The sequence below is a fragment of the Pseudoliparis swirei genome, chromosome 3 (assembly GCF_029220125.1).
Source record: "Pseudoliparis swirei isolate HS2019 ecotype Mariana Trench chromosome 3, NWPU_hadal_v1, whole genome shotgun sequence".
Classification (NCBI taxonomy): Eukaryota; Metazoa; Chordata; class Actinopteri; order Perciformes; family Liparidae; genus Pseudoliparis; species Pseudoliparis swirei.
This window is the reverse complement of record NC_079390.1, coordinates 5,718,601-5,738,838: the sequence shown is the minus strand read 5'-3', so window position 1 is coordinate 5,738,838 and position 20,238 is coordinate 5,718,601. Positions and strand designations below refer to the sequence as shown.

Here is a 20,238-nt window from a genome sequence, read left to right as displayed (position 1 = left end):
TAGTTTGACACCCCTGCTGTAGGATATAACCATCGTGAAGTTACCTCACCGTGATGTACGCAAACAAAAAATATTTTTTAATCAACCCACACATTGACGGTCACACGGTCTCAAGCTTACACACAACTGTTATAACTGTGTTATCGCACAAAAGCTTGTCCAACCTAGAAAAAGGTGTCCCTGCATACGTGTAGCTTTATAACATGAACCGAGTTGTGCGGTAGCGATCACATGACGTAAAGCCCAACAACCTCAGAGTGAAGAAACTGGCTACAATATGGGAGAGATTATTATTATTCTTTGCTTTTTTTTAACATTGGGATCAAGTCCCCTCTTTTACTCTGAAGGCTGAGCATTGCTCAACACTGAAAGCAGATCTTTCGGTTGCAGTGAATAGCTGCAGAGTGTTAAAGGTCCTTTACCACACAATACTTATTCCTCTTCTCCATGTGATGGAGGCAATAAAAAAAACATATTGAACTAGAATGGGCACTCGGTAGAGAGCATACCTTCGCATATCACAAGATTGGGCATTGAATTATGAACATTTTGGCATTAGTTGCATGCCAATTTGATATAAATTGACCACGCTATGGTAAAAAGAAGATTTTGACCTTTTCATGACCTTGACCTTCACCTTTCACCTGATCGATCCCAAAATCGAATCAAATGGTCCCCGGATAATAACCAATCATCCTACCAAATTTCATGCAATTCGGTTTAACACTTTTTGAGTTATGCGAGAAACACGCATACAAATAAATAAATACACGGCGATCAAAACATAACCTTCTGCATTTTCAATGCGAAGGTAATTACCGTATTGCAGTTTGTTTTGACACATCACAAGGGGGCAACGTCAAACTACAGCATGTACTTCTCACAATTTCAAACATGAAAGAGGCTCACACTGTGAATCCTAACACTACTGAATGAGAGTAATCCACTGGGGAAACCCCTCAGGGAGGTAGATGGGCTAATCTGCACTTTATCGTGATACTGATCATATTTATCTGATTTGGCCTCCCGCTGCATCAAAGCCAACAGACTGCTGTGTTTGCGCTGCTCTTTAGACCGGAGGCCTGTGGAGATTTCTTTGTAGAGCATTATAAATTGCGTTTCTAAACCCTAGGGGAAGAAACAACGATAAACACACACTCACAGATGCAAGGAAGAATACCCCTAAAAAAGTAAGCGAGCGTTCGTGCACACGACCCACATAAGAGGGATAAGAGTTGAAATGTCCTCGTCAAAAACACGCTCCCTGTGACTCACTCATCTACAGCCAGTATTGAATTAAAAATCATACATTCAGGTTGAGTGTCATGCCAATTATAAGAGGCTGAGTGTTTGCAAAATTGCTGAAGGATATTTCTTTTTTTAATCACACCACAGACAAAATGCCCTGAACACAATGGCTGCTCTCTGCAGGAACACGCCAACTGAGCGCGGGGGTCAGAACCCAGTCTGGCTTATTAAAAATCATATGTCACAGGCTCAAAGCAATCACTTTAAATCCCTCTGAGTTTGTACATTTACTCTGAACACATTTGACCTTGTCAGGTCGACTGCAGCAGAAAACATTTGGATGTTGAGATTTCCACTGCACATTCTCATTTGGTCAAAATCCTACAAGCCATGTAATACATTAAAATGTTCTCCTCTCTGAGTCAATTCAACTATTTACTTAAATACCCCACAGCGCGGACAAGACACAAGTGTTATTACAGTTAATAAATGATTTGCTTGTGAGGTTGAATTTATATTAAATCCAGTTTCACAGAGCCTCCGTTCCAGTACCTTCACTCCACATACTACAAAGGTCAAACCAGGAGCTCCATCACGATATATTCTGCGAGAAATTTGTGAATCAAGTGATCAAAGATCATATTTGGGGAAATAGTTAGAAATTAACTTGGAAACAGGTTTAAACGTGTTGAAATGCTTTTGCTGCAATTTCTGATTTTCACTTGTTGACTTTACAAAGAAAAAATAGCTAAAGGCCGTTAAAAGCTTAATACACTACAGTACTCTAGAACAGCTTCTAGCAACACTTGCACGAGGCCCAATGGGTATTTCTAACAGAACAACTTATTGTTGACTGCTCAACAATCTGAGGAGCTGGGTCACTCATCATGAATTGTTGGCCATATTACGAGACACTGTCCTCCGTCAAAGGTGTTATAGATATTATGCAGGAAGAGGGCATATTGGGACATCTTCAGAATAATGAAAGACAAACCGGGGAGAAGGGGTTGTGTTGGGACAGTTGAGGCAGCGAGACGGGATGATTTGATGACACGTTTGTGAAATGAGAGACAACAGAGAGGCGGATGAAGAGGTCAGGGGGACTGTCCATCATCATGCTGTATTTCCAATGGTCCTTTCGAGACTCGACATGCTCACTCGCCCACATGTGTCTGATGCGCCACAACTGGACGGCTGAGGGAGCAAAGAGCAGAGTCATCAATCCAGACGCCTCCAAAAGTGCATCTGAATGAATTATGAGACGCTCCTGGGATTAATGCGTTGGCTCCCTCATCGTTTTGCTTCACTTGTTTATTCAGTAGAACACTTTTTTGACCTCTTTCTTGTTGTCTGAGGAAACCAGCAGCCTTCCCATGACTAAGCAACGCTGTACTCGGGCGTCCTGCATTCTCATTACATCCCATTAAAACCCAGAAGAATGGGTCATGCATCAGATAGATGATTTTCTGGTAACCCACAGCACTCAGCTTTGAACAGGTGCTGTAAAAGTGCGTAAAGTGATTACAGCCGTGACTAAATGATTACAAAAGAATCAGTATGCAGATGAACGCTCTTGTCTTACTCGTCAATATCAATTATAACGTCGTCGGGGTGTGAACAGTGTACGAGCTACATCTGAAAAGGGAAACATGTAGCCATAACAAATATTATCCATAGTGGTCATGTACTTATCACACTACCGTTCAAAGGTTTGGGGTCACTTAGAAATGTCTTTATTTTTCAAAGAAAAGCACTGTTTTTTCAATAAAGATAACATTCATCAAAAATACACACTATACATTGTTAATGTGGTAAATGACTATTCTAGGTGGAAACGTCTGGTTTCTAATGAAATATCTCCAGAGGTGTATAGAGGCCCATTTCCATCAACTATCACTCCATTGTTCTAATGGTACATTGTGTTTGCTAATCGCCTGAGAAGACTAATATCTGATTAGAAAACCCTTGTGCAATTATGTTAGCACAGCTGAAAACAGTTATGCTGGTGATATAAGCTATACAACTGGCCTTCCTTTGAGCTTGAAGTTTGAAGAACAAAATTAATACTTCAAATATTAATCATTATTTCTAACCTTGTCAATGTCTTGACTATATTTTCTATTCAATTTTCAATTCATTTGATAAATAAAAGTGAGTTTTCATGGAAGACACGAAATTGTCTGGATGACCCCAAACTTTTGAACGGTAGTGTATATACATATAAGGAATCAAAATGCACCTTTTAATGAGCTTTTTGTCCATACCAATTATTCCCATCAAACATTTATCACACGACGGAAACACAAGCATGGAGACAGTGGACCGTTCCCAAATATGTCCATGTTTCTTAAATTAACTCGGTTATGTCACTTGTCTCTTAACTTTTAGTTTCTTTTAACTCATCTTCCTCTGTGTTTTTGTTTGTTTGTAACTATGTGTTGCTTATGTTGCTGCCAGTCTTATCCAGGTCACCCTCGAAAAAGAGATTTTAATCTCTCTGGGATTCAACTGGTTGAATAAAGGTTAAGAACTAGTACTTCAGCAACAAGCTTTTTGCTTTTTCAGCGACATAATGCCGGAAGTGATTTGAATGAATAAACAACATTGTGTGTCGCTATCTTTGTGTTACTTTCACGAAGTAAACATCCTTGAATCAACAGCCACAGTTTCAAGTCTAACATTAAACTGTCACCTTGTGATTGTAATGCTTTGGTGATGCTTTGGCATCTCTTAACCCTCCTGTTACCTTCGGGTCAATTTGACCCCATTCAATGTTTAATGTCGGTGTTCTTTCGGGTCAATTTGACCCCAGGCTGTTTTTCACTGTGTCAAACATATAAGAAATATCAACTTTTTTATATATTTAAAGGGCTATTTAGGTAGTCAACAAACAAACATAAAGTACCTCACACTTAAACTTGGGAAACAATATTAATTCTAATCATTTTCTGGAGGTTTTAATTGCTGGGGTCAAATTGACCCTGAGGGTAAAATATGTCAGTAAATATAAAGGTAACAGGAGGGTTAAACATTGAATGGGGTCAAATTGACCCTAAGGCAACAGGAGGGTTAAGCCAAAACAGATACAATCGGCATCTACAAGCTGCACATTAGATAACGTAGTAAACAATACTGGACAGAAGGGGAACAAATGAATACGAGAGGAGAAGCCTGATTTCTTATATCTTTCCATAAAATTAAGACGTGACTTTTCCTGTGTCTTTAATTTCTTCCATTCCATTATCCAAACTAATCATATTCAGGGTCGCTGGAGCCGATCCCAGCCGTCATTGTGCACCCACATGCATCTCAGGGCACATATAGAGAGACGTGGCCACCAGTCACGCCCACATTCACACCTACAGCCTATTTAGAGCCTCCAATTAACACAAGCTGCATGTCTTTAGACTGTGGGAGGAAGCCGGAGAACCCGGAGGGGAACCCACGCTGACACGGGGGAGAACATGCAAACTCCACACAGAACCGCCCGCACCGGGGAACCCATATGTTGTATCATGCTTACCTCTTTCTGGTAGTACTTGATCGCTAGTTTGAGTCTTGCCAGGTCGTTGTTGCCCTCTTCATCCAATAAGTTGATGTCGTCTTTGTAGTTGAGGACCATCTCCAGCTCTCTGGAGCTTCTGGTCTGGTCCAGCAGGTCCTTGGCAAACTGTTTACACTGCTGGGACAGCTCCTCGTACTCGGATTTGAACTCATTCTCCACCTTAAAAACAGTGGATAAGAAAATATACCGCTAAACACCAAAAGTCCTGCAAGAAGTCAAAAGTCAAAAGTACGGGTCTAAACAGTGCTGTTTCTAAATAGAATCTTGGATGTAGGAATTGGATCTAGAAAATGATGATGAACTTTGTCTTTATAACATTTCATCTCGAAATATCACAAACTATGAGAGATAAGAAGTATTCAATATTTCCATTATTTCTGTGTGAATTGTCATCGCTGGCCCTTTTCATTATAATTTTTTTCCTCAGATGCTATTTCCCCAACAGCAATTTCTATTAATGCTGGGCTAATATATGGACAGGTCATTGAATGTTACATAATGGCATCATCCTGAGAGGGCACAGGCAGGTTGATTAATGCAAAACACAATCAAATCCCAGGAGAGGTCGTTCCCCACCTTGCTGAGCTCCTGCAGCTCCCAGCTGAGCCTGAACGCCGTGAGGAAGGGGTCCTCGCTGGAGAGCGCAATTAGCGAGGGACTTGACAGCGCTTTGTAGATATTGAGGCGGGAGCGCGAGTGCCGCAGGCTGTCCACGTCTGAGCTGGACACACACTCCACACAGTTACAGCGCACCTGCAGCGTCAAACGACGCATGGACGGATATTAATGAGGCTTCCCAGTATTTAGGAATTAATCAGGTTTCGGTGTATCTATTATCTCAAATACTGGCTCTCGTGCTTGATATCTTTTTAGACATTAAAAAGAACCAATCATATGATCATATCAATTATTTGCATATTTACACATGATATTAACATTTTGCAGTTTTCTCAAGTGAACTGATCTTAATCTGAAATCTCCTGGGATATAATCAAGTTGGTGTCAATTATTTTATTATATCTCGTAAATAAAATATCGAGAGAAATACTTTTTTAAATACTGAATTGTATACTATGTAACTACCTTACTTATGACACACATTTGTTGTTGTTGTTGCTGTGTATTTTATTCAGTCAATCATTGCAATGCAATACAATATTATTCTATATAATATACAAAACAGAAAGACTGAAAAGGTATAGGTAGAAGCAAATAATGCTTATATATTCCTATCCTCAATTATTATCATCAAACAAATCAGAAAAGTAATATAAAATAATTGCTGCTGCAAAGTAAAACTCTAGTCTAGTAGAATCTAAATGTTTATTGACTCATAAAACACCTTCATAACCCTGGACGTAGTGTCAAAACTGCTTGTTTGATTTTTGTGTCCTCCCCTGAACATGTGTTGATATTTTGACGATACACTGATAATAAAACAATCCAAGTGGTGGACCCACCTCATGAGGCTGCGGCATGGAAACACCTTTCTGCACCAGAAGCTTGATGATTTCATAGTTGTTGGTGTGCGCGGCGAGGATGATGGGAGTGATGTCAGGGGTGAAGTCAGAGAACTGCCTGTCCAATAAGATAGGAGGAACCTTTCAGAGAGAGAGAGAGAGCAGAGGAGAACCACCTTCAAAACACACACATATTGAATGAAGCTTTCAAAGCTGTACATTTGGCTTCGGCCATAATGTGATCTATTACTAATTTAAAGACTTCCGATTTTTTTTCTTATTATTTTTTTCCATCTGCCAGGTTTAACTGACATGCTGCTCAGTGGAAGTGCAGTAATTGGTTTGGTTAAACGCGGAGCCGAAAATACCTTCTGTTCGCCTCAGAGAACAGTTTAAAGGTCTTTACAGCAGAGTTCAATGAAATAAGCCGGAACAACAACAAAAAGAAAAAACATTCAAGCTTTTATGAAAAAACATTCAAGCTGCAGTGAAAAAAACATTCACGCTGCAGTGAAAAAAACATTCACGCTGCAGTGAAAACAGTTCAAATGCCGGCATAGAGTGGTGCCCTTAGTCAAAGTCGCAGACACAATGCCGTCCACCTCCAGAGAGCTTTAAAGGGTGAAGGCCAAATCATAATAAAAAAGCATCAGTATTTCACACATTTCACAGATTTCATCATTATGCTCAGAAAGAAACTCATTCAACGTATTCCTCTTATCAGCCACTCCAGCTAAGCCCTTTTCACGATTCCCATGTCATTCAGCGGGTATGTGACGGGCTGCAGGGCTGCAGACTAAGCCGGCCCCTTTCCACTTCCTTTAATTGAGGTACTGTTATCTGATTCTGTGGTGAGAGAGAAAGGGACGAGAGAAAGACTATATAGTCAGAGAATTGTTGGAGGATAACCGTGTGAAGGGTTAGGACCTATTTAGAAACTCGATATAAGACGGTTGAAAGTTATAAGCGGATGGCAAAGAGAGAGAGCTTTACTCGGACTAATGTTAAGGAAATGGAAGTGTAGCACCAGAAACGATGGTCCTCTTTAAACTGTAACAATTTTAAAAAATTGCACTTTACGTTTTAGTTCTTAGGGAACATCATTTTCGTAATACAGGGTTGCTCAAAGTCGTCATATTTCGCAGAGGAGGGCGATCTAATGAGCTATATACTCTGTTCTGAGTGGGAGGAGGAGGGACATGAAATAATCTTCATCAAACAGCCTCGGCCTCCGCCCGAGCACGGAGCGGGCTCGATGTGAAGTTGTGATGATAATGGAGAAAATAAATCTAATTATAGCCCACTTGTCCTTGTCATGCGTACAGTATGCGTTACTCATATCAGGATGAGACATCCGCCGTCACATTAATTAGGATACTGAGTGTTTCCCTTTCTTTTACACCGTGCTCCATTTCCAGCCTCCCCACTGGCATCCACCTGTCGTCTTCCAAAAATCAAAGACGCTCAAGATGGAATATAATGGGATGCTGAGCGGTCCTGTTTTTGAGTGACACTGCAGGAAAGAAATCAAAGAGAATGTTGGTATCATCTGTATATACACAGATGATACCAACATCCCAATTTCTCTTTATTCAATTTGCCCATTATTTAAGGTTTCACAATTGACTTAAACAAGGCCGTTACTGAAACACAGGAAAAAGACAAAAATGAAGGTGTAAAAGGCAGATTTTTGAACTCCTCAAAATAAAGAATGTAAAAGCGACCGCTGTTACGACACGGGTGCTTCCCAAGGCTGAACACAAGCGAACAAGAGGAAACAAGCTTGCTGCTTTATATTTCTGGATTCAAGCAAATGTGATTATGCTTATTATGTTGTGCGCAAGAAGGAGAGGGACACCTAGTATGCAGAGTATAGCCCACAAAACAAGGAGCAAAATATGAAAATAATGTAGGAAAAAACGATGAAAACTACAACACAGAAGCATCCTAAGGCCCTTACACTTGAGGCTCACTGTGAGCGCCAGTGTCGGTGCCTCTGACAGATGCATATCTTTCAGAGGATAATAGATGAAGCTGTTTAAAATGCTGATATCCAGTGCACCCCTCAGCGGAAAACAAATAACACACGACACTTGAGATATTATTACAAACGCATAATTCAGACAGCTCCGCGAAGTGTAGGAAGACAAACACACATAATTCCAGCAAGGCGTATATTAATCTTCTTCTTAATAAATCTCAAGAGAAGACAATGGCAACAGATTTAATGTACTTTTCCCAGGCAGCCTTTTTAATATAATCGATGAGCTTCTCATGAGGAAATTTGGTTTGATCTATTTTCGCAAGCTACTCGTGTGATGGGAAGACGCATAAGTAGGTCGAGCAATGGAGCACGGGGAGAAAATGCATCCCCGCAAATTCAATTAGGGGGGAGCAAAGTTATAGTTTTGCTACGCCACATTTGCGAGCAAATGTTTGCCAGCAAGCCCGGCGGACTGAACCCAGGGGAGGACGTTCACAAAACGGCTGAGTCGGCTCCTTTAAGCGCAACATGGTTATTTTGCACGGCTTGATTATATCTTTGGGGATTTATTTGAGATGTAGTGGGTATAAAAACATATAAACAAAGAGCATCCAACTTTTAAAATGCAACATGGGATCGACACGACTCCTTTTCCTGAGTTTACCATCACTTAACCCTCCTGTTACCTGAGGGTCAATTTGACCCCATACAATGTTTAACCCTCCTGTTACCTTTATATTTACTGACATATTTTACCCTTGGGGTCAATTTGACCCCAGCGATTAAAACCTCCAGAAAATTATTAGAATTAATATTGTTTTCCAAGTTTAAGTGTGAGGTACTTTATGTTTGTTTGTTGACTACCTAAATAGCCATTTAAATATATAAAAAAGTTGATATTTCTTATATGTTTGACACAGTGAAAAACAGCCTGGGGTCAAATTGACCCGAAAGAACACAGACATTAAACATTGAATGGGGTCAAATTGACCCGAAAGGTAACAGGAGGGTTAAAGCCACAGGTGGTCATTTCTTCAAAAACAAGCAATCATGAAATCAAATCCATTTAACTTTTATTTATTTTTAGATTCCAGTACCCGTAGTTCTACTAAGCCTGTTTACTCATTTCAGTGGGCTATCTCCCCCCCCAGCATAACCAGGCGCTCATGAGCAGAAGCACTATTTTACAAAGACATTAAGCGACATGCGGCGGCTGATAGATGTCACAGCTTGAGGGGCTCGGACGGATATTTTTGGCCTCTTTATCTCATTCTCTCTCCATCTCTCTCCGTTTGATAAACAAGCCTGAGCTATATCTCTCGTGCCCTTTTGTTCCCTAATATATGCTCCCCTTCCATTTCCTTTCCTTTCATTTCAATTCCCCCCCCCCCACACACACACACCCCCCTTCTATTTCACTTCATATTATCAAACCCAAACGCACAGCTCCTAAAAAGCGAACAGGGATAACATCCTCCCTCCTTCAGCTGATCGATGACGCCAAACACATCTGCTCCTTTGTGGGTTTTGTGGTCTGTTGCTGCTAAGAACCAAGAGAAGAGAGCAAGTGCATGTTCCAGTGTGTACACGCGTGTACATACAGTGTGTGTACGTATAGTGTGTGTGTGTGCATGTGTGGCAGCGACAAGAACAAGGCTGCTTGAGTTGAGAGCAGCAATCTCAAATTAATGACACTGTATTTGGTGTTTAAATATATATCAATTAAAGCTCCGAGCGGGCACTTCTCTAAGGAGAGAGGAGAGGAAGGCTTCGTTCAAGAGCAGCAGCGTTCCCTTACACTGTATTGTTGGATAGGAATGTACGACAACTCATTTTCTCTCTGTGAACACACTCATTACATCTTTCTGTAAGGCCTGTTTATTTCCAAAAAGACAGAACACGTCTTATTGAGGCAGCCTTTTTGAAGTGGCAGCTTTTGTGGTTTCCAAGTATACCGGATGCTCTGAGATGGTACACAAAGCTTCAGGCAACTGCATTCAGCTTCATGGGTACCAGTTGGTTCTGTACTTTATAACATTGATGTGATGGTGTAATCAGGCCTCTGTGTACATTGAGCTCGTTGTTCTATCGGGTTTGAGATGTTGATTCACTTTTATGGATCACTGTTCTTACATTTTATGATAAACAGTGCATGTGCTATGAGTTAAGCATATCATCTTGGATAAAAGGTTATTATGCCTTCAAACCCAAATGTGATCACACACAGTGTATCAACGACAACAAATAGAAAAAAATCGGTGCTAAAATGACCAAAACATGATTTGACAAACTGAAAAAAATGTCATTGTTTTGGGGGAAAGAAAGTAAACGTCAACAATCTGAGTTTCTTTCCCAGTGTCCTCCACCAGTTCAAATACATTAAACTTTTTTTTTTTTTTTAAGGTTCCAGTACCCGCAGTTCTACTCAGCCCGTTTACTCATTTCATTCATAAAAACATTTAAACAAAGTGTATCCATCTTTTAAAATGCAACATGGGATCGACGCGACACCTGTTCATGAGTTTACCATCACTTAAAGCCACAGGTGGTCATGTCTTCAAAAACAAGCAATCATGAAATCAAATACATTGAACTTATTTTTCACACGCTCCTCCCTCATGACTAAAGCACTACTCTTCACTTCAAACTTCTTCCACCGCCTCCTCACCTGCATGCCACCACTGGGCTTCTTGTGATTGAGCAGCAGCTCCACCGCTCCCACCACTTCCTTTCGGATGGCGTGCAGCAGGGCGTCGCCGACGTAGACGCTGAAGCTCAGCAAGAGCTCGATGATCTCCAGGTTCTCGTTCTCGATGGCGATCAGCAGGGCCGTGCGGCCCAGCGGGTCGATGCAGTTGATGTTGATCTTGAAGTAGATCTCGGCCTCCTGCGCAAAAAAGAGGTTCGATGATTTGAAAGTCAGGGTTTGTTTTGAACGCTGCTCTGGGACTGTGAAACAGAATCAGTGATTAGAAGGGGAAATAGTAATAGACAGCGAATACACATTGATTTGTTTCGCCAAATGTTAACACCTCACACCTTTCTGATCTGACAGAGCAAATCATGTCTCCAGAGTTGTGCTCTGAGAGAGCAATCAGGCACACACAGGCACTGTAGGACTACCAAACAGCTGGTGTCTAGCAATATTATGGCTCTACTCAAGGTCTGACGCCTGGAAATGAGGAGAGAATAATAATCATGGCTGCACATTTAACCCCTAAATCTTCTAATATTTTCCAAATCAATCCAATTAGATTACGGTTATAATTCCCGTCCATTCATTCATAATGTAGGGGTTCAGTGGCTGTATTTATCACATTATCGTTTCTTCCATGGATTACACACACACACACAGACACACACACACACACACACACACCTCCAGAGCCTGTTTGACACTCGCATAGTCTCCCTTCTCCACAGCTCCGAGGTAGACTTTCTCCAACGGCGACAGCTCCGACTCGGACCTCACAATCCTCAGCGGGATGCGGTCCCGGTACGAGGAGCTGTCAGTCCGCCGGTAGTACAGCTGGGACATCTCCCTGGGCTTCAGCTTCCCAGCACGCTGCTGCTACAGCTGCTGCCAACCCGGGGGAGTTCACACTACAGGGGACGGGAAACAAGGTGTGAAAAGGAAGGAGACATGTTGTCGGTATTGACTTTCACAAGAAAGAAAAGATGTGAAGACGACAGGAGCAGAGGTGAACGGACCATATTATAGATGGAGAGAGAAAGAGAGAGGCTTGAAGTGTTGCAGCTGAAATGGACGATAAGAGCTTTACTTCTTGAATTTAATGACTTAATGTCATTAGTGATGCCTGCTAATTGATTGACATGGGCTGACTTTGTGGTTGCCTGGTGACAGCAACACTGCAGGATCACAGAAAGAAGCCGTCAAGGTCAAGACTTTTGTCATCTGGCAGATCTGCACTGTTAGAGTGAAATGATGAACACGAAGAGGAGATAAAAGGGAAATAAGTGTTCACGATTACATGAATAAGTAGCCTTCGTAAATGAGTGAAGTGAATCCGAAAAATTAAGCAACCATATAGATGTCTATGCAACCATGATAATGAGCTAATTCAAATATCAGTTTCTATTCATTCTTATCAACTCTCAAGCAGGAGACGGAGAGGGTGACAATTAAAACATTAAACAAGATAAAGTGTAAGAGGTTACATATTAATAAATATAAAGAAGGAGTTCAAGTAACTAGTACGTAATGCAACCTTCACTGTCTCAGGACAACTCATTATTGCTCTCCACACTTTGGGTGTGTCTTTAACAAAAAGAAAACAGAAGCTGTTTTCTAAAATATCACATTTTAAGGAAAGACTTTAAAAAAAAATCTCTATCTTGCTTTTTTGCTGAGAGTTAGTTCGACACAAAGATTGTAATCAGAGAAAACGCCTCTCCAAACTCAGCCATCAGGTGAGAAATTACGCCAAACGGCAACTCTAAAGATCACTGATTAGGAGGTTATGTATTTTTTGCATAATCTGAAGGAAAAAAAAGAGTAAAAACGACAAGTCGAGACTTTACGGAGGTTACTTGCTTCACTATTTCTTGGCTATCTCAGTAGCTTGCTGGAGTCTCTGCTGGTTGCCTGGCAACCTCACGGTGATGACAAGACTTCAGGAAGTTACTCCCATCCAACGTAACTTCCTGTCAAGGCGTTCAGGTTCTGAAATAGAGGCGCTAATGTATATATATATATATATATACATATATATATATATATACACTACCGTTCAAAAGTTTGGGGTCATCCAGACAATTTCGTGTCTTCCATGAAAACTCACTTTTATTTATCAAATTAATTGAAAATTGAATAGAAAATATAGTCAAGACATTGACAAGGTTAGAAATAATGATTAATATTTGAAGTATTCATTTTGTTCTTCAAACTTCAAGCTCAAAGGAAGGCCAGTTGTATATCTTATATCACCAGCATAACTGTTTTCAGCTGTGCTAACATAATTGCACAAGGGTTTTCTAATCAGATATTAGTCTTCTAAGGCGATTAGCAAACACAATGTACCATTAGAACACTGGAGTGATAGTTGATGGAAATGGGCCTCTATACACCTATGGAGATATTTCATTAGAAACCAGACGTTTCCACCTAGAATAGTCATTTACCACATTAACAATGTATAGAGTGTATTTTTGATTAATGTTATCTTTATTGAAAAAACAGTGCTTTTCTTTGAAAAATAAAGACATTTCTAAGTGACCCCAAACTTTTGAACGGTAGTGTAGAAATATATATATATATTATATCTCACCAAAGTCGTAAAGATCAAAGGAGCATGATGCAGTTCGGTGTTCCTAAGAAACATTGTTTCCCCATTGTGTCTTATGTCCCTCCTTTCAAGAAAGGAACTGCATCATGAAAAGAAAGATTTGAGAGAGAAAGAGAAAGATCTGAGATCCTGATCATTAGTTTGATATTGCTTTGAATAGAAAACAAAATCTGAACTGGCCAGACACCAGTGCAGTGCAGTCACCAACACTGAATATCTATTTTTTGAGAGGGCAAAGTATAATTCATGCACTATGCAGAACACATGCACGCACTGCAGGTCTGTTGATTATGAACACGTTTTATTATTCATGTATTTAACTCTATGTGTCTCTTATAGATTCTCACTAGACCCGTTGTGGTCTCAATAGTCTATTTCACTTTGGTGTGTCTTTGTTGGATACATCTTGTAGCCTATATCAGGTCATATCATATTTATGTTTGCTGCACTTATAACGCTTGTTGTGTCTAATTTATGATATTTTTTTATTGTAAACTTGAGACAGAAATGGCCACAGCAGCGATAAAGTGAGGCTGCCCGCTGAGCGAAACACCAAAGGATCTGTGGAAGCTGATATCAGTGTGTGCTGTTATTGAAACACACACATGCTCAGCCTTTTATGCAGATGGCCTAGCACCACTCAAGTGTAGAAGCAGAGAACATGCACTCAAAAAACTGATTCTTGGCCCTCATAAACATTAAACAATATTTTTAAGTAAAACGTAACTGAAATATATAAAATCTAAAGTGTATTCATTAAAACCACTTAAACACAATGTAAATATGCTTCGTATAACCTGAACATAAACAAATCAAGTAAACGTTACTTGATTGGATCACAGAAGGAGCATCTGTGTGCAGGAAACACTTCACCACGTGCCCTCTTGAGAGTGGACTTGTCATTCTGACCGACAGAGCGTGACAAAGTTATTAGGTAAGTCCAATCCTTTTCCATCTTAAGTGTAATGTTATTTTATAAGTATTATTTTTACGAAGGTTGGTGAATTTAGGTTAGCAAAAAGGCTTGCTATGTAATTTAGCACGAGCTAGCAGCTTCAACATTAGCATAGTTTCACTGATTGGGAAATAGGTCTGACTTCGGTGGAGAACCTTCTGCTTTTTAACAGTTAAGCTAGCTTCCAAAGCGGTGGAGAATATTCTGCTTGCCAAGCTGCTGCAGCTCGGGCTGCGTGTGTCAACAGTTAGCTTAACTTCCACTATCTGGCTAGTCCCACGTGTTCACTAGCACTTGCTATCTAGCTTAGCACTAGCTAGCAACGCAGTTTTACATGCTGACTCGCTTGACCGCGTGAAAGGTAACGACACTGGTTGTAGTACACGTCGAGACCCGCGTCCGTATAGGCCTCGTCTTCCTGAAGCCCAGAGGCGGAGCGCCGTGCTGCTGCTCATGGTCAGGCTACAGCCGGTTAGGCTGCGTCATTTGCTAACACAGGCTACCGAAAGCTATGTCTAAACTGCTGGCACCTGCTGCTCGCGCTCGGCACGAGCTAAAATGCGTCACTTGCTGGTTCTTTACACTGCGGGCAACAAGCTGAACTACGTTCAAACTGCGGTGGCTTAAATATATAAATACAATGTTAACTTAAGATCAGAATCCTGTTCATTGACAATTAATGTTAGGGTGTTCACATGCAAGGAATATGATTTTATAACAAAAGACAAATACATATATAGAATAATATGCAATACGATATAAAAAAAGGAAGAACAATGCAGTTGAGAGTTCTCTCACTCTCTCACACACACACACACACACACACACACACACTGCAGTTGGCTTATTCTCATCCTGGTTGAAAACTTACCTTGGAATATTTTCCATTACTTTCAGGTACACCATTCAAGCCAAATCCACAAAGCATCTTTCATCCTGTGGCAACCTCTCATTTTAGGTGAGTAATGTAACATATGATGATATTGATAAGTTACATCTTAATAAGCCATAGTTTTCTGCATAAATGTTGGCTTTATCTTGACAGTGTTTTCTTTTTTTGCTCTTTTAGGTGGAGGATGTCAAATACACAGCCAACATAACTAAGGTCGTCAGCAACAGAGGAGGAGCTGCTGGAAGGAAGATCTGACTCCTCATGGCTCCAACAGCTAAGGCAAGTGCATTGACTGGTTACGTTGTTAAGCAAAGTCAAATCTTGTGATAAAATCCATTTTAACACTGGTTTTAACAGAGTTCGCATCCTTGAAAACCTAGAATTGTATTTATGCAGTCTGTACAATTGCTCTGGAGTGGGGTTTAAGAAACCTTGACCTAAGAGTGGAAATATTCTAGATTGTAAATTCCTAGTTGGAAACATGTTTTGCCCCGGGATAAGTGTAAAGTCTCAAGGACTTTTGACTTCTAATAGGTCATACACATCAGACAAGTGGGCAATATGTCTTCTCTTTCTCAAGGCTTGGGTCTTGAGGAGTAGTAGCATTTATTTACTGGCAAATAAACTACACACTACACTGTTATGTTCACTGCTATAACTTTACTGCTGACTTCTCTCTGTTTTAACATTTAATAGCTAAACTGGATATATATTGCAGATGTCCGTAAGTTAATTATTTTCTGGTCAAAAAGAAAATTTCAGATATCCACTGACATTCTTCCTAGGAAGAATTACCTCGCTTTTGCCATTCATGTGTTATGGGCTTTTTATTTTAGATATCCATAATTGCATTCTGTAAGATAGCCTTACGAGGGGAAAACTCACATTTCACTCGTATCGACGGGAAAACGGTATTCGAAGCAACATCGACCTTGGCTCAGGAGTACATTGCGCACAGTCCAGTCTGACACTAGTGGCTTTGTTAGTCTGGTTATAAACAAACAGAATATTATTTTAATCATTTTGTCATAGCTTATTACTAATGAAATACAAGTTGGATTTAGCGCTGTGACGCTGACAAAGGCAAGTGTAGGATACTTTTTAATTTGCCAGAACATGTCATAAGGACAAATGCCTTCTTTCAAGTGTCATAGTAATCCCTTGGGTGAGAATAAAAGGGTTATGAGCAATGTCCTGAAAAATATCTTAAAGTGGATACTCAAAATTGTATTGTGCCTTCTTTTGCAGAGTGAGGACATTGATCTCAAGAGGGAGTGTGTCCTCTGTGTGTCTCCCTCAATGAGGACAGCAACACTCTCATCAAGGAGTACTTGGTGAGTTTTACAGTGAGCTTTCAGTGTTAAACTTGCAATGTTTTCTTTCAAAATGGTCACTTTGTTTTTCACCATCAGAACGTCAACAGTGAGGAAGCTGAGCGAGAGATCGCGCAGACCACCATGGGCCTTTACAGGATTATCAAAGAAGGTGCTGATAAAGAGGACAAGCCAAAGGATGTTGGAGTGGTGATCGAAGGTGTGGAGCTGCTATGCAATCTGAGAGGCATTGCCTTTGGACGTGCCATGCTCTTTGGCCTAATTTACACTCTCAACCTGAGCTATCCCTGAGAACTCAAATTCACTTTTGAGTTCATCCAGAAAGTGTTGATGAACTTGGATGGAAAGAAGTTGTCCCCAAAGGTCCAAACACTTAAAATCAAGATGCTTCAATGAGCTCACATGGTCAGCACTGGAGAGTTGAGCTAGCCACATTTTGGCGTGTTGGACATTGATATATTGACCTGGTAAGACTGTAAAGAAGCTAGTGACTTACTAGTTTGTGGTACTGTTGTTAGGTTCACTGGAAAAGCTGTTATGTGTTCTAATTGTTGCATTACCCAGGTTTATCAATACTCGTATCCATTTTATTAATGATTAATCCATTTTGTATTTTATTATTCATCATAATCACAACTCTAATTTTTAAGTTGTTGATGTCATAATGCATGGCTAGACTGGATATATTGTATACCTGTTTAACACTTCATGACTAAAATGTTGTTTTCTAATTGTTCCATTACCCAGGTTTACCAATACTGGTATCAGTTTTATTAATAATTAATCCATTTTGTATTACTATTCATCATAATGATCATAATCACAACTCTAATTTTTAAGTTGTTGGTGTCATATTGTGACTGTTTGGATACCTGTTTAACACTTTTTTTTGGTATTCGTCAATAAAGCCTTCTGAATTGTCCTTGTATGCATTAGTGATTTGTTTCAAATATATAATACTTGATTAAACAAATTAGGTTTATGTAAAATGTCCCCTTAACTTTATATGTAATAATACATAAGGTTTATGTATGAATTTGCATCAATTTAATTTAATCAAATCTCATAAGGATTATTCAATTTATTCAGACTGACTCAATGGGATAGAAAAGCATAATGTTTAATTAGATGCTTTACATTGAATTTATGTAATGAAATTACATGGAAAATTTACATGTAATTGAAATACTTAAAGTCAAGGTTTTTTGGATAATTATTTTTTTGAGTGTGTAATACAATGGGATTTTATTCTGAAAGTTGCATTGCACACAATGCATAGTTGAGCTTTCCTGCAGTCCAAGAAGCCATATTTATAGAAGCCTGCTGCAGTGTTTACATGAGAAGTCAAACAACTGTAATAAATTGTCATTTAGCGACGACAGCAGTTCAATTGGCAGACAGCCGGTGCCATTTCCAGAGAATGACGCTATGCTTGCACTCAGAGGTGAGATTTTTGACATTTGTGTTGCCTGCGTGAGACAGATTACAGGAAATAAGCATGGATGGACGGATGGAAATAAAAAATGGTTGCGAAAATGAGGGGGAAATCCTTCTTCTTACCTGCCATGGGCTCTCAGTCAGGTACAAGCTGAGAGACGCTAAAGGCAACAAGTTCCATCTATATATTTATACTCGAGTCCCATCTGGCGTGAAAAGCCCTTTTATAGCATAAATAATTTTAAAAATTCGAATTTTTCAAGTATCCAATTTGGCGCAATAAACTTCGCTCACCGAGATCAACGTTCTCCCTTTTGGAAATATCACGATAACACAGATGTGTCAAGCTTTAAAAATAAAATAAAAATAAATCGCCTCAACTTCTTCACTTCTTCACAGCTTACCCCAAATGTGAAAGCTGCAGTGTGGATCTGCATGAAGACCGTCAACGTGTGGAGTGCCTTGTGGATGCCAGTCCGTCTCTCTCTCTCTCTCTCTCTCTCTCTCTCTCTCTCTCGGTTCTCAGTCCAGTCTGCCTACTTCTTCTTCTTCTGCCATCTCGTTTTTTTTGGGAGACATGAAAGTATCCCCACTGTGCATCCAGATTTGGTCAGCCTTCATCACGACTTCCCTTCCATTCGGTTTATGTCGATGGGGGATCGAGGCACGCAGACCGGCGCACTATACGCACTCAGCTCACCGCGCCAAGAGGTCTCCTCGGTGGATTACACCTGCTTCATGGAACGCGTCCAGTCCCCCTCCCCTGGGGCGGATTTACACAGACGTGCTTTCCTCCCCTTCGACTTCACCACCTGTTGGCGGGGTGGGTGGGGGGATTGAGCGAGAAGCAGCGCCTCCAGGAGGGAGCTGTGGAGCAGCCAGATGTCTGTGTGCGGAGCGCCGCTGCTGCAGACTGCGGTCGTGCGCACTTGGAGACGCATTGAGCTCTGTGGCGCTGCAGGGCGGGGGGGGGGGGGGGAGTCCTCTGAAAGAGCAGCTCAGCCACACAAGCATACCTCTGCTACAGACCATCACACCTCACACACAGTGGTCCAGTTTCTCATTTAGCTTTCCTTGTTTCAGAAATGACATCCAGACGCAACGGATCATTGTCAGCGCATAACCTTTTGATATTACTTCATCTAGTATGCCTATGAGGGCTATAACACTGTAACACACAATGCTGCATTCAACTATATAAAGCGTAGTATTTTACTTTTATTTGATGGTCAACATAGTAAAAAAACAACAGTATAATAAAGCCATTAAAGCTAAATATAGCCTATACTGACAACTATATACGACTAATACTTTTTTATTCCATCCTTATTACTTATTTATCAGTGGACTCTCTCTCTCTATCTCTCTCTCTCTCTCTCTAATATACCTTGTGGTGCTGTATTTCTTCCTAATAGTGTATACAGCTGCTGAATGTCCCCTGACATGTTTACACAGTCTCTCGGCCAGACTCATTCCTAATAACTGTCCGTATCTTTGTGTGTGTGTGTGTGTGTGTGTGTGTGTGTGTGTGTGTGTGTGTGTGTGTGTGTGTGTGTGTGTGTGTGTGTGTGTGTGTGTGTGTGTGTGTGTGAGTGAGTTTATGTTGGCGAGACTTGCGCTCAGACTGCAGGTTCCAGGTTCCAGTCACACTGAAATGTCACCGTTGTTTGTAAAAGATGGATCTCTGGGCTTATCCACTATTGTCCTGTGTTGCCAACTTAGTAATGCACATGGTCAACATGTTGTACAATGCCCATGTGGCAATTTACTTATTATAAGAAAACAAATTACAACAACTTTTGCTACGTGCGCCTTTGGCTGAGGCATGACTTAATGTATTACCAATAAGACGTGCGTGTCCCTGCATGTGCGGCTTGTTTCTTTGATGCTATACAGACTAATTAATTGTGCCCGTGGGATAAAAGGGTTTCCTGAGACTTCTCTTGGGTACTACATCTTCATTCAGAGTTATGACCATTTATCATTGATAACAAAGAACTCCTCCCTTTGAGGGTCAAGAACTACATTCCTTCATCCAATCAAACTGATTCAGGAAC

The 20,238-nt window shown here is 40.5% G+C and overlaps 1 protein-coding gene and 1 long non-coding RNA gene across 6 annotated transcripts in view; one reads left to right on the top strand and one right to left on the bottom strand.

Moving 5' to 3' along the window:
• LOC130188456 (short transient receptor potential channel 4-like) overlaps positions 1-19,057 on the bottom strand; it is a 28,953-nt gene extending 9,896 nt beyond the window's left edge. For 3 of the 5 annotated variants that reach the window (XM_056406832.1, XM_056406852.1, XM_056406861.1), the window contains exons 1-6: positions 18,586-18,668; positions 11,637-11,860; positions 10,926-11,144; positions 6,274-6,414; positions 5,390-5,566; positions 4,772-4,972 (exon numbers count right to left, since the gene is read on the bottom strand). In XM_056406832.1, coding sequence (XP_056262807.1) covers positions 4,772-4,972; positions 5,390-5,566; positions 6,274-6,414; positions 10,926-11,144; positions 11,637-11,795 — 897 coding nt within the window. In that variant the 5' untranslated portion in view covers positions 11,796-11,860; positions 18,586-18,668. Of the gene's footprint in view, positions 1-4,771; positions 4,973-5,389; positions 5,567-6,273; positions 6,415-10,925; positions 11,145-11,636; positions 11,861-18,304; positions 18,486-18,585 lie in introns of those variants that run through there. The other 2 variants (XM_056406839.1, XM_056406844.1) reach the window with 2 other exon arrangements.
• LOC130188586 (uncharacterized) lies at positions 16,291-17,666 on the top strand. Its single transcript, XR_008830630.1, has 2 exons — positions 16,291-16,744; positions 16,823-17,666. It is a non-coding gene; the product is annotated as an uncharacterized LOC130188586 (long non-coding RNA).
• Positions 19,058-20,238: the final 1,181 nt, after the last annotated feature.